General features: G+C 39.8%; 3 protein-coding genes across 3 annotated transcripts in view; 2 read left to right on the top strand and 1 right to left on the bottom strand.

Moving 5' to 3' along the window:
* LOC139721911 (breast cancer anti-estrogen resistance protein 3 homolog) overlaps positions 1–3,273 on the bottom strand; it is a 61,044-nt gene extending 57,771 nt beyond the window's left edge. Inside the window, exon 1 of the mRNA XM_071633236.1 lies at positions 2,209–3,273. Within this exon, the coding sequence (XP_071489337.1) occupies positions 2,209–2,320 (112 nt within the window). The 5' untranslated portion in view covers positions 2,321–3,273. The remainder of the gene's footprint in view (positions 1–2,208) is intronic.
* Positions 3,274–6,425: 3,152 nt separating this feature from the next.
* Positions 6,426–6,920, top strand: LOC139721882 (peptidyl-prolyl cis-trans isomerase-like). The gene has a single exon (XM_071633204.1). The coding sequence runs from the start codon at positions 6,426–6,428 to the stop codon at positions 6,918–6,920; it is 495 nt and encodes a 164-aa protein (XP_071489305.1).
* A 705-nt stretch (positions 6,921–7,625) lies between these two features.
* LOC139721881 (peptidyl-prolyl cis-trans isomerase-like) lies at positions 7,626–8,120 on the top strand. The gene has a single exon (XM_071633203.1). The coding sequence runs from the start codon at positions 7,626–7,628 to the stop codon at positions 8,118–8,120; it is 495 nt and encodes a 164-aa protein (XP_071489304.1).
* Positions 8,121–13,547: the final 5,427 nt, after the last annotated feature.

Here is a 13,547-nt window from a genome sequence, read left to right as displayed (position 1 = left end):
GAACTCCAAGCTCAGTACTCCAAGCACATAAATCCTATTGAAGACTAGTCCTGAGTATGTTCGGGCAAGTGTCAAGGGGAAATGTATGTTGTAGCAAAATCAGCTCTTCCTCAATGGGTTAAGACACATGTAGTTCATCTTCCATTCACTTCCTCCATTGTAGTGTACTGTATGTATACGCCATATATTTCACGAGTCTAAATTTTTGTGAAGCGGGAATTCCCAACGATTTCGCGAGTGGTTAAATTCGCGATCATGGAGTCCTGTACTGAACGGAGTAGAAAATGTACCTACGCGTACCTCACATCCACATCGGGATCAGAGTCAATATTTTCGCTTGTCTTTAACCCGTTGAGGACGAGTCCCGAGTATACTCGGGGAGGTGTCTTTGGGAAATGCGTGTTGTAGCAAAATTAGTCCGTCCTCAACGGGTTAATTTTGCGAACAACACCCGACTCGCAAAATTCGCAAAAACAAAAACCTCACGAAATATTCAGCATATACAGTAGGCCTGAATATAGGCCAACACCGTACTTTCGTAGATATGCCTACATTCTTTGTATCATTGTTGGTAATAATCAAATTGATGGTATAAGTCCTGTATGCAAGCCATTGAGAGTTGTGAAACAGAGATATTATCATCTGGCGTTCCTGTCAAAACTTCCCCTGTGTTCATGTTGCAAAAAGTCTTCTTTCCTTCATATAATGGACAAAGACAGCAAACTAAAAAGTTTGTTTAATCATACACATTCTGATTTTTAGTTCAAGTAATTTCAATCAGACAAAATTTTCTCTGGAGAACATTTATGAATCATCATACACAGTAAGACATTCAGTTTGAAGACAGCTGATAACCAGTGAAAGATGAAACAACCAATAACAAGTACCATGCATACTTGACGAAACATTCCAAGGATTATATTAAGGGCAACTTACACAAGCCATATGGACATATATCAAAGGCATCTCACTCCACAGTACAATGTAGGCCCCATAGATCCGGTTTCAAAAGCTCGACTAATTCTGCATCAGCAGGTATTATGGCATGCCACAATGAAAGGGAAGAGTGTAGGATATGCACAGGCTGTACCTGTACACCGCTAATGTGAGCTGGAGCCTTTGGGACTGGATCTTGCCCATTACCCTGGGCAAGATTGAACCGTGATTCTAGACTGGAGCCCGATTCACATTGATTTCTAATCAATACTGCTATAAAGACAGCCATCCAGACACACATTACACCGGCAAGCTTCCCTCTTTGCAATTCTTCCCGCCACTGTGATGCCATGCCGACTCGTTGCTACGACAGCATCAGTCAACTGCCAAGCTGGAGATCGATTTGGAATGCTAATGCAACTTTTAGCACTGCATGTTGGGGGAAAACCTCAGAAGCAGTGCACGTCAGCAAACCCCACCTTTGTACGAGTGGTACGACTTACACTTAAGATTGGTCTTACTTTTCAGTGTGAATGGGGCCCTGACATCTGAAGACTCAGCTTAGCAGGTGTATCTATATGAAATGCATCTACGCAGTAAAAGGTGAGCTGGGTTCTAGCGCCACTCAGCAACAATACCAACAACAGTCTTTGCATGCAATCCTCCCTGCCCCATGCTTATGTTCCCTTCACAATCTAAATTTGACATCGCTCTCATGCCTATATAATCAATCACTTTATACATTGCCATTTTTCCACTGTCTACATACAACTATAGCACTGCTGAGATGACTTTAATTTGAACATGGTATGTTCTATTTCTTCTATACAACTCCTGATTTTTATTTTCTTCTGAGAGCAAAAATCTCTAGCATTAGGGAATTAGAATACAATATAATATTAGGAACATAGGCAATTTCCAATTTAGCATCTATTGTAACTAGCATCAAATATACCATAGCAATAGCTGCAAGGTAAGAATATTTGTACAGGTCTTTATGGAAAAAAAAAAAAAAATCTGTTGTACCCACATGTTGTTCTGTCACAGATAAACACGAAAAAAAAATAAAATAAACTAGAGCTCTAAACAATGTGGGCTGTATCATTTTGACCTACAAAAAAAAAAACATACGGCGGTTTGAGCTAATCACTGGCGATCAAGTTGATGTAACAATGTGGGAAGTGGGATGACATGATGGAGCTGATGGAGAAAAGTTGAACACAACCCATAATGAAATGGTCAGAGGCATTGTAGTACAAACAGCAACCTTACCGTAGAGCCGTGGGCTGCCGGGTGGTTTGGATTGAACCACGTAGCTGCTGTAGTCGGCATGCGTTCTCCGTCCCTTCACACGCCCCAACGTCATTGTCCCTTCCCTGTACATCGTGAAGAATGTCTCACAGAATCCTCTTTTTTTCTTCTTCTTTGTACAAGGATTTCTCTTAAAAATTCCTCGGAGGTTGCGGATGTTACCTGCACTAGTCACTCATCTCCATGGTAACAGAATCTCCTGGTGGTTGACGGGAGAAAACTGCGATCCCTGGAAATTTGCTCGATCCGATTTTGATGGAGTAATCCTCTTGGCTGGAGCTAGCACAATGAGCCGGGCATCCTTGATATTGAGAGAGCAAGGCGTCTTGGAGACAGACTATGAACAGCAAGAGTCACCGATGCAGGAGGTGACGGACACTTCTCTTGTACGATTATCACTCAATGTTTGTGATTTAATACCAACAAAATTTGACAGTTTCGGTCAATAGCAAAACAAACTGGTCAGAGTCTACAACATTTACTCCATCAGATATTATGCTGAGAACAGACAAGATTAAAGAATGCACAGCACTGGTCTCATTCACGAATTAGAGCTTTTGTGAAGGAAAAAAGCAACAATTAGAATTATATATTGATGCGGAGAAGACGCTTTGCTAGAGATCTATTCCTTGAGAACATGGGGTAAACTGCCCAATGCAAACATGCGTTTTGAGTTTCTTCAGTAAAATCTCAGTAAAACCTGAACAATGGGGCACACAACCTTCTCTGAGAAGGACATCCGGCAAGAATAAAAGTTCCAGCGAATAATGGCTGACCCCCTGCTGATGTCACAGTTGCCGACTTGGAAGTAGCAACAATGCGGCTGTCTGCGACAAATGCCCCTTCTGGTGTTGTGGTCTAATCTTCCAATGCCGAGCGTGCCGGGCAGAGCGCGGTAAATCACGGTTCAAGTTTGGAGGGGGATGACGAATGCGTGCCCACAAAAGAGCGTGCTCACCCATGCAATTTTGGTGGGTCGCCCCCCTTAGCAGCACCAAAACAACTGTCTACTCTATCAATGGAGGGCAACACTGTGTGCTCAGACTGGCCTGAATTATTTACCTTGGCCTCTCTACCCAAGGGGCTGTAAATGGCTAAGCATACAGTACATATAATCATCGGCTTTATGGAGTTCAGGTTATTGTAGTTTTTTTCCCCTCCTCTCTCTCTCTCTCATGCTGGGTTTGCTCTTAAGTTAATGTTGTTCTCTTAGCTGCAGGGATAATTGCACACATTTAAATACACCTGCTATGACTAAGAGAGAGAGAAGAAAAGGTTACACAAAAGTGGGCTTCAGTCACGGCTAACGTACGTCACAGCACACAAGTGTGCATGGTCCAATGGGTGGTATTAAGGGCTCAATCATGAATAATGCATGACTTTTGTGTGGATGTGTCCAATGCTAGGAGTGGGAGGTCCTTAAACCTGTTATGGCACTGACACGTCACAGCACACAAGTGTGCATGGTCCAATGTGTGGTATTAAGAGGCTCAATCATGAATAATGCATGACTTTTGTGTGGGTGTGTGCAATGCTGGGAGTGGGAGGTGCTAAACCTGTTATGGCACTGATCTGACACTTCACAGCACACAAGTGTGCATGGTCCAAAGGGTGGTGTTCAAAGCTCAGTCATGAATAATGCATGATTTTTATGTGGGTGTGTCCAATGCTAGGAGTGGGAGGTCCTCACACCTTTTATGGCACTGACACATCACAGCACACAAGTGTGCATGGTCCAATGGGTGGTGTTAAAAGCTCAATCATGAATAATGCATGACTTTTGTGTAGGTGTGTCCAATGCTAGGAGTGGGAGGTCCTTAAAGGTCCAGTTCACCTTTGGGAACAGTGATTTTAAAAAATTTCAAGATACGATATTTAATGCATATGTGCAGGGAGGTGTGGCACCTCCCTGGTATGTGTAGGTCTGTTGTGCCACAAAACATCCTATCACATAAATCTTTTAGCGATAAAGCCTAAAACATAGAAAGATATCTGTATTTTTCTCAATAAACAGTAACTGTAGATGTTTAGTCTCGAAACATTTTTATTATAACTATTGTTCACGTTTTGTATATCTAACGATACTTAACATCGATTTTACGGATTCAAATTTTAACAGTGGTTGCTTCTATCCCTAACTCACATTTTAGAACTATTTTAAAGTACTACTGCTGGATATTTGTTTCATCTGCAAATGGTAAACTATGCCTTTAAAGCTGTTATGGCACTGACACAAATGAACATTGTGGACAGATAATTGTTGCAGCATTACATTCAACAATGCCGAAAGAGTGCCTTATTTTATCACACAAAAGTGCTAAGAAATTTCATCTATGTAATCCCCATTTTTGGGTCAAGAGTTTACAAAAAATCCAAGCAGGTATTACATATTCTGTTCAATTTTGACCTGTATGTCATATTCACAATCATATATTCACAACACACATACAGTATAGGCCTACTGTATACGCTGTTATTTTCGCGTACAGATATTTTTGCGAATGAGGAGGTTACAGACTTTTTCGCGAATTGACACCTACGGTAATTTAAATGCACTATTACTCTAGAGCGTCTGGCGACATTTTCGCATGTTGTTAAATTCGCGATCCAACTGTGATTCTCGGAATTCGCGAAAATAAAACCCTAACGAAAATAACAGCTTATACAGTATATCATATCCTATGGACAAAAAAAAAAACTAATCAAATAGAGAAGGCAGACAAATTCCACCGATAATATGGTACAAAGCATGGTGTCCATTTGCCTCTTTCAAGGACTACTTCCTTCAAATAGTAGTACCAATATGAGGAATTTATGTAAACTGTAAGTAAGGAAGTAAAAAAAAACACACACACACACAAGGCACAAGTCCAGTCAAACAAAACCTTCAGGAGCTGATGAAAATTCATCCGAAATCCAGCCTTTATTTCCTGTTCTCATACCCACAAGCACTAGAAACACACTCTTATCCACAAACATGCACACAAACACACACAGATGCAACATATGTATCCAAATATGCACATACACATATTAAAGAGCATATATGCATGTCACAAACACACAAACATACACACACACAAATGCGCCAGACAAACAAATAACAAAAACACACATACACACAGGCATTCCCCTGACCCTAACCCTAATCCTAATCCTGAACCTAATCCTAACCCTAACCCAAACTCCGAACCCTAAACCTAACCCTAATCTTTACTCTAACCTTATCACTAACCAGTAAATAGGGGGGGGGGGGGGTAATTGCTCTGATACAGCAGGGCTGCCAATATTCCCACATCCAAATCAGGGAGACTGCACAGAGCAACCAGGGAGATACCTGTGTTAATTGATATAAGGCAACTCAATGGGCAAAAATAATTCCCAAATCAGAAAGATTTTAATATTTTCTTATTCAGACACGACACGATTTTGACATTATCAAAAAGCCTCCTGAAGTAAAAGGGAAACTTTGCAGCACTGCATATCATGCATACACAAATCAAACGTTTACATAATAATATACTCACATGCAACATATCCCCCCCCCAAAAAAAAGTACATACACACATAAGTAAGCACACATAAAGTACGAACACACAAGCACCATGAAAAAACAAGAAGACACGCATCGTACACACCTTAATATGCATACTCATACAAATACATGCACATGAACATACATTATGAAAACACTGCCTTCCTGAAAATCAAGGTGTGTCTTCCAATGCTAATCAGTAGCAACAATGAGCCACTTTTTGGAATACTTTACACCAGTCAGCGATTGTCTGTGTGCGTGCTACAATGAAACAGCGTCAGGAAATCAGATCGCTGCACAAAAGCACTCCCTTCTACAAGCATCCAAAGACAGACTGATCTCTCACACTACTCCTTGTAAATTGGCCGTGACCTCTGATTGACATCAGGCAAGCAGGGTTCGAAATTGGCGATGGTCCGCTGGCCATTGGCCACCCAAAATCACGTCGGACTAGCCAAAAATCATAAAATTCTGAAGTTACTAGTCCGTCTGGCTAGCCAAAATATTGCTACAGTGTCAAAATTGATTCTAAGTAGTCCGCCTGGCTAGTTCAAAAAAAAGTTAAGTGCGACCCCTGCTTGGCAAGGCAAAATTGTGATTGTTAGCAAATAGAACACGTTAACCCCATTTAGCAACAATAATTATGGTCCGCCCCCGAGTCTTCTTTGATATTTCTGCTGGTGACGAGCCCCTGGGTAGAGTAGTCATGGAGCTGCATGCTGACGTTGTGCCAAAGACAGCCGAAAACTTTCGTGCACTCTGCACCGGTGAGAAGGGCTTTGGCTACAAGGGTTCCACCTTCCACCGTGTCATTCCTGGCTTCATGTGCCAGGGAGGCGATTTCACCAACCATGACGGAACTGGTGGAAAGAGCATCTACGGCAGGAGGTTTGCTGACGAGAACTTCAACCTCAAGCACACTAAGGCTGGAATCTTGTCCATGGCCAACAGTGGTGCCAATACCAATGGATCCCAGTTCTTCATCTCCTTCGTGATAACAGATTGGTTGGATGGAAAGCATGTTGTATTCGGATCTGTACTTGGCGGAATGGAAGTCATCAGCAAAATTGAGACCTATGGTAGCCAGAGTGGCAAAACCTCCAAGAAGATTACAATCGAAGACTGTGGCCAACTATAGAAAGCCCACACTTTTCATAAAAGGGTCAGTCATTTGATCCTATCAAGACTGGTACCTGGTAGTAAGGTCTCCATATGATGGAGGAGGTAATTTGTATTGTGGTACTATGTTTGCTAGTTGACCTTCAAGACAAGTCTCTGTAGATTCACTTGGTGAAAAACACATGTAACTAAATGTCCAAGGTGACAAATTTTGATTGTATACTTATGTACAATTTTATACAAGTGACTTGATCGATCAAAAAGTGGACAGACAAAGCAACACTTAAGTTTGATTGCCAATTGCATTAAATTTGCTTTCAAGCTAAGCTAGTTTTGGTTAAAACATTTAAACTTAGCCCGTAATGAAACTACTTAATCACAAACTACAACAAGCAAGTGCCATCTCCCTCATTCTGTTTTTTACTTGGCCTAAAATACCCCAATACAAACATTGTGTGGGTGAGGATATAACAACGTCACTCTTTGGACCACTTAGCACCAGTTAGTGATTGGCCGTGTACATGTTTTGAGAAAAGTCAGGTAATTGGATCACTGCACAAAAACAATATTGCTTTGAGATACACAAGGAGAGAATGGTGCTGCTTGATTTCTATCTATATTCCTTTCATAACTCATACCGTGGTCATGAACGGTAGTCCAACAGACAAAGCCCGGATTGCAATTTTTAGCATCTGACAACGCCATTTTAATAGCAAAAATAACCATGGCTGGGCCCCTTGTTTTCTTTGATATTTCTGCTGATGGCAAGCCCCTGGGTAGAGTAGTCATGCAGCTGCGTGCTGACGTTGTGCCAAAGACAGCCGAGAACTTCCGTGCACTCTGCACCGGTGAGAAGGGCTTTGGCTACAAGGGCTCCACCTTCCACCGTGTCATTAAGGACTTCATGTGTCAGGGAGGCGATTTCACCAACCATGACGGAACTGGTGGAAAGAGCATATATGGCAAGATGTTTGCTGACGAGAACTTCAACCTCAAGCACACTAAGGCTGGAATCTTGTCCATGGCCAACCATGGTGCCGACACCAATGGATCCCAGTTCTTCATTAGCACCGTCATAACAGACTGGTTGGATGGAAAGCATGTTGTGTTTGGATCTGTACTCCAAGGAATGGAGGTCATCAAGGAAATGGAGTCCTATGGCAGCATGAGTGGCAAAACTTCCAAGAAGATTACAATCAGTGACTGTGGTCAGCTGTAGAAGGTCCAGTCGTCAGTCTTCAACCTTCAGCAAAAGTCATCTCATCCCATCAAGATCACATGCAAGGTCTCAATATATGTCTGAGAAGGTGATTTGTACTGCGGTATTACATCTCCGTAGAGAAGTGACTGTAGATTCACTCCATGAAAAATGAACATTACTGATATCCTGTGTAATTACTGTGAGCTGGTTTCAGAGCCTCCTCAAGAAAGTTTGAAAGCTCTGAAAAAGCACTGTCTCTTTATACTGCTCGCCAAAAGCAGGGCCTAGCAGGCCCAACTGGCCCAAAACTGATTTTCATCTAATAAGCTTTGAATTCCTCCTAGAATGGTATGGTCTGTATGTATTATTTCATGAGTGGTTTCATAAGTGGTTTCTTGATATCTTGCAAAAATTTGAAGCGCACTTCTCATCTCCACCAATACTATACCACCCCTTTAAATGATCACGTGGAACAAAATTCACATGGATCATGCCCGACACATAGGAAAATTTGAGTGACTTTTATAGTTGGCTGTAACAGGTTATGAAAGAGCTACTGTATCATCCACGGATTACAATTCTTAGCACCTTAACTGTGGGTTTTATCTCAGTGGCAAAGCTATATTTAATGTAGCAGCACATAAAACATCATCTTCTTTCAATGTAACATTAACAACAACAAAAACATGTTGATTGAGTGAATGCTGCAATATTAGTAGAACATCTTTTTAGTGAAAGTTTGAGGAAAATCAAATATCAGTTCACTATGGATTTTTGAAGGTTTGGTAATGTAACCACTGGATTAGATGAGTACTACAGATCATGACATTACATTATGCAGTATCACTAAAGAAAATTCAGTCTTTTTATCCATATTTCTAGCACAGTAATGAAAAGCAGGGGATGATATCACCCTTGACATGACCGTGACAAAACCAGGAAATATGTATTTTCATATGAAATGATATTTTGTGTACCGGTACTTTTCTTTACATTTTTTTATATCATCATACATAATTATGATGTTTTGATCTACAGTATTCTTCTTATCCAGCGGTTTCAACACCAAATTTCACAAAGTCATGACTTTTGAACAGATTTTCCAGTTTTTCTCAAACTTTCACTGATGTGATATTGCTGCACTCACTCAATCCACAATTTGAATCTGTAGAATCAATGTTAAGTACTTTAAAATAATATACAAAATGTGAACAATACAATGATGAAATTGTTTCTGGACTAAACCATCTACAGTTATGGTTCATTGAGAAAAGTACTGACATCTCCTTATATCTTTAAAATATAAGGAGATATGCATGGTATGGTATGGTATGGTATGGTAGGATGTTTTGTGATACAACTAACATACAAATGCATATATGCATCAAATGTGATAACTCAAACATTTTTCAAATCACTGTTCCCAATAGTAAACTGTACCTTTAATGGTAACTTGAGTGATGATCATTATTCAGAAGCAACAAATTCTGTTTACCTATAGATGTTCATTTATTTTTTAAAAAAAAGATGAAAACAGGTTTGTTAATCCAAACATCTGTGCCATTAATACCTCCGCCAAGGGAGGGGGTTATGTTTCCGTTACCGTTGGTTTGTTTGTTTGTTTGTTAGTTAGTTAGTTAGTTAGTTAGTTAGTTTGTTTGTTTGTTTGTCCATGTGAAAAATAACTCTAAAAGTAGTTAATGGATTGTAATGAAACTTACAGGAAATGTTGAGAATGACAGAAGTAACGAATTATGATTAAATTTTGGTAGTGATTCGAGAAATTTTGAGGGGAATTTATGAAGGATTTTTGATATTTTGACAGGTAGGGTCAATGAACTTGGGAGTTAAAGCTGCACATTTTTTTAGGTTTTCAAACACGCACTAAAGTGCGTGCTCTAGTTTCTGCTAGGGCAAGGCGCGCGACGCGCAGTTAAAGGTTTATGACGTAACAAAGGCTTCTATATTGGGAAATCTGGCATTTCATGAAGCGTTTCGGTCGGATATTTTTTCTGACAAACCGTTACAAGCTACTGAAATCCTTGCATCTGATTGGCTGAGAGCAAATTTGTCGGACAACATTGTCGGACAAAATGCTTCATGAAATACCCCCCCTCCCCCCCACCCCGATCTTTCTCATAATCTTCCATTATTATCCCTTTCTTCTCTTTTTTTCTCTTAGCATCACAGGCTGTGTAAGTGTACATGACCATTAATGTTTTGTTGTGTGAAATAGTTTGTTGTTTGCTGTAATAAAGTATGTCGCTGGTTTGTTAAAACTGTTTATCTATTTCTTTGTGTATTTAATGAGGCCCCAAATATTAAGCGTGGCTTACTGGGGATCCTCCTATGGAAGAGGCAGGCAAGTGGCATATGATGGTCACACAAGTGTCAAGTTTCTTCCATGCTGTCTAAAGTTCCATACAGGCTACTTAGAACCTCATTTTTTTTTTCTGAGTGTGAAAACAAGAGTAAAGTATAATTACAAAACACAAAATATATGATGCCAGTTTTATCATTTCTTTGTGCACCAAAGCAAGTCAAATAATCATTTGTCAATCATCAACAGCAGTATATATGTAAATATGAATATAGGCAAACTTTTGATCCTTGACCTCTGACCTCATGACCACAAAATTCCAAAGAGAATATCAGGCAATACATATAACCAAAGTACACTTGTAGTTTCATAGAGACACTTTGAGCTATTACTGAGATCTGAAGTGAAATTTTAGGCTTTTTACTTGACCTCAAACCTTTGACCTTATGACCCAAAAGTTTTCCTAGAGAATCACAACGTGGTAAATAATGCATGTATAGTGAAAAAAAAGAACATTCAGGCATTGCAGAGATAGGGGTCAGTAGTAAAATTTTAGCATTTGACTTTGACCTTTGACCTTTAACCTAAAGCATGTGTGCCCAAAAGTTGCTAAGCTCAACTTTATCGACTCATACGAATATAACATGAGAAGTTTAATTTGGATACCTCAAGTGATTAAGTTACATTGTCCACAAAATCGATTACGGACAGACGAACAAGAGGACAACTGGAAAACAAAATGCCTTTTATTGTGACACTTGTGGTAGAAGCATAAACACTAACATTTTATTTTTTTCGAGGGGGGGGGGGACACCCATGGCACATATTGTAAGGAACAAATTAAGAAGTATAATGGCATGCTATCAATTTCAAACAATACAGAGAATGCACTTATTTACAAAAATTATGGGAACAATAACAACACTGGGCATATGTAATTCCCTAACAGGTGGCTGTCTACTGTAATTCATTCCACAGAAAATGACACTTTATGGGCCATGTGAGAGAGCTGCTGCGCTCTACTATGAAACAGGAAATCCATCCAAAAAAAAATTAACTCTTAAAGAAAGAAAAAAAAATCCCTACGGACCTCCGAACAATTTTGACTTTTCAAATGTCATTACTTCCTTATTTCTTATCCGATTTTGATCATCTTTGCACTGATCTGCAGGAAATTGCTTTCTCTTTCATATGAAATTAATAAAATTTTGGAGTGGATTCTTCTTTTAAAGTGGTTTGTGTATATACATGTGTCTGTTAGACTGTCTGTCTGTTTGTTTGTGTGTGCATAAGTGTGTGAGTGTGTGTGTGTGTGTGTGTGTGTGTGTGTGTGAGCGTGTGTGCATAACATTTGCATGTCTAAGGTGGCTATTACAACATGCAAATGAAGGTAGGCAACACAGGAAAAGGACTAATGCCCATGGATGCAACCTTGCTTTGGCTGAAATTCATTACCATGGTAACTGTTGAGAACTAAGGCACTTTTCCTCTTGTGGGTTACTGACCTTTTATAAAGCACCTGACCTTTTTATGATTTATCAAGAACACCATATCTTAGTTGCTGTGTTTGCATCTTTGAATGCAAGATCAGCAAATATCATAAATGGTCAACTGAAGGCTGATAGATGTGATGGCAAACGTACCACAAGCCACATGTAGGCCTACATTGTACCAGGAAATGAGAGTTTGAAAACTTACACCTACAGCGAGCACTGCCTTAGATTCAACATTAAAAAGAGTGAATTTTGTGTATCTTCAATAAGCCTTCTATAAGATATCATCTCGCCTACATGGCTTCTTAACAATCATTATCTTATCATACATCCTGCATGGTTTTTTATGTTTTGGCAATTTGGCTTACATGGGGTTTGTTACTAAATACTCACTATAATTTTTTTTTTTAATCCTTGAAATAATTCTTTATCTGCACTACTGTAGTAGTAGGATGTAATTGGGGAGATGATTTTTCTTTGAATAGGACCTACACACAATGACAAAAGAGTAGCTGGAATACACCCCTTTCACAAGTGTAAAGTATGCTTATCTATTTTATTTTTTCACGCTCAGGAGGAGGCAATGCTGTAGTTCCTTACACTGAAGGATGATGGAGTGGCATCATTAAAAAACATGCATAAACTCATTAGCTAATGCCTGTTGCCATGGCAATAATGATTATTTTACAAGCTAACATGAAAAGGGACCTATGTAGGGCCGGTTGTGCGCTACAATAGGCCCTGGATGTTTTGTCGGAATTCCTCTTCAGTTAATCCATCCCAAGGTCACATGACAGTCAAACCTCTTTAACATGTTGAGAACAAGCTGATTTTGCTGTAACATGGATCTCTCATAGACACCTGCCAGGGTATACTCAGGACTATAGTCTTCAACAGGTAAAAAAAAAAAAAAAAACATCAGTGAATTCCAATGAAAGCTATACTCAGTGACAGGAGGAATAGCTGGTCACGCACTGTACAGACAGATCCACATTGCCACAAAAGTTGCAACAAAGATCGGGCCATATTGACATATCAGTGAGTCACCCATCTCCATGCGTGAGTGATGGGTGTAAATTGAATTCAACTCAAATGAGCACATCTAATTTCAGCTAGAAAGCTCCCAGATTCCACATTCATCTAGCCCTACTACCCTCTCCCATCCCCCCCCCCCCTTAAAAAAAAAAAATGTTAGAGGGAAAGTCACTGCTTTCTTTGAGAGCTCTGAGGAGTTAATGTTTTTAGGGCACTTGTTGGCTGCATTTAATCTTCACCAAATTAAAGTGCAGCCCACTTCCAACAAAAATGTCATCAATCGGCAAAGGCACTGGCTGTTACAAGTGCTCTCAATTTTATTCACATGCCAGTCAAACACAGACCAATCTACAGATGGTAAATTATATCATTAGGAAATTATGGAATTAATCATTTTTCATAATATGATGGTAAGAACCAAAATTTGAACAACTCTGTAAAGACAAATGCCTTATTGGTACTTTAGCTCATCAGCTTTTTTTTTGGATGGCAACACTGGTCTTTAGGGGTAGGGTACAACTCTTTTGGCATTTCTGACCAACTGGTTAAATTTTGCCACTTTTGGAGACACACAGATTTTGAAACATTCACACATCA

The sequence above is a fragment of the Diadema antillarum genome, unplaced genomic scaffold (assembly GCF_040938485.1).
Source record: "Diadema antillarum isolate AM-2024a unplaced genomic scaffold, OU_Dant_1.0 scf00000151, whole genome shotgun sequence".
Classification (NCBI taxonomy): Eukaryota; Metazoa; Echinodermata; class Echinoidea; order Diadematoida; family Diadematidae; genus Diadema; species Diadema antillarum.
This window is presented reverse-complemented; position numbering and strand designations above follow the sequence as displayed.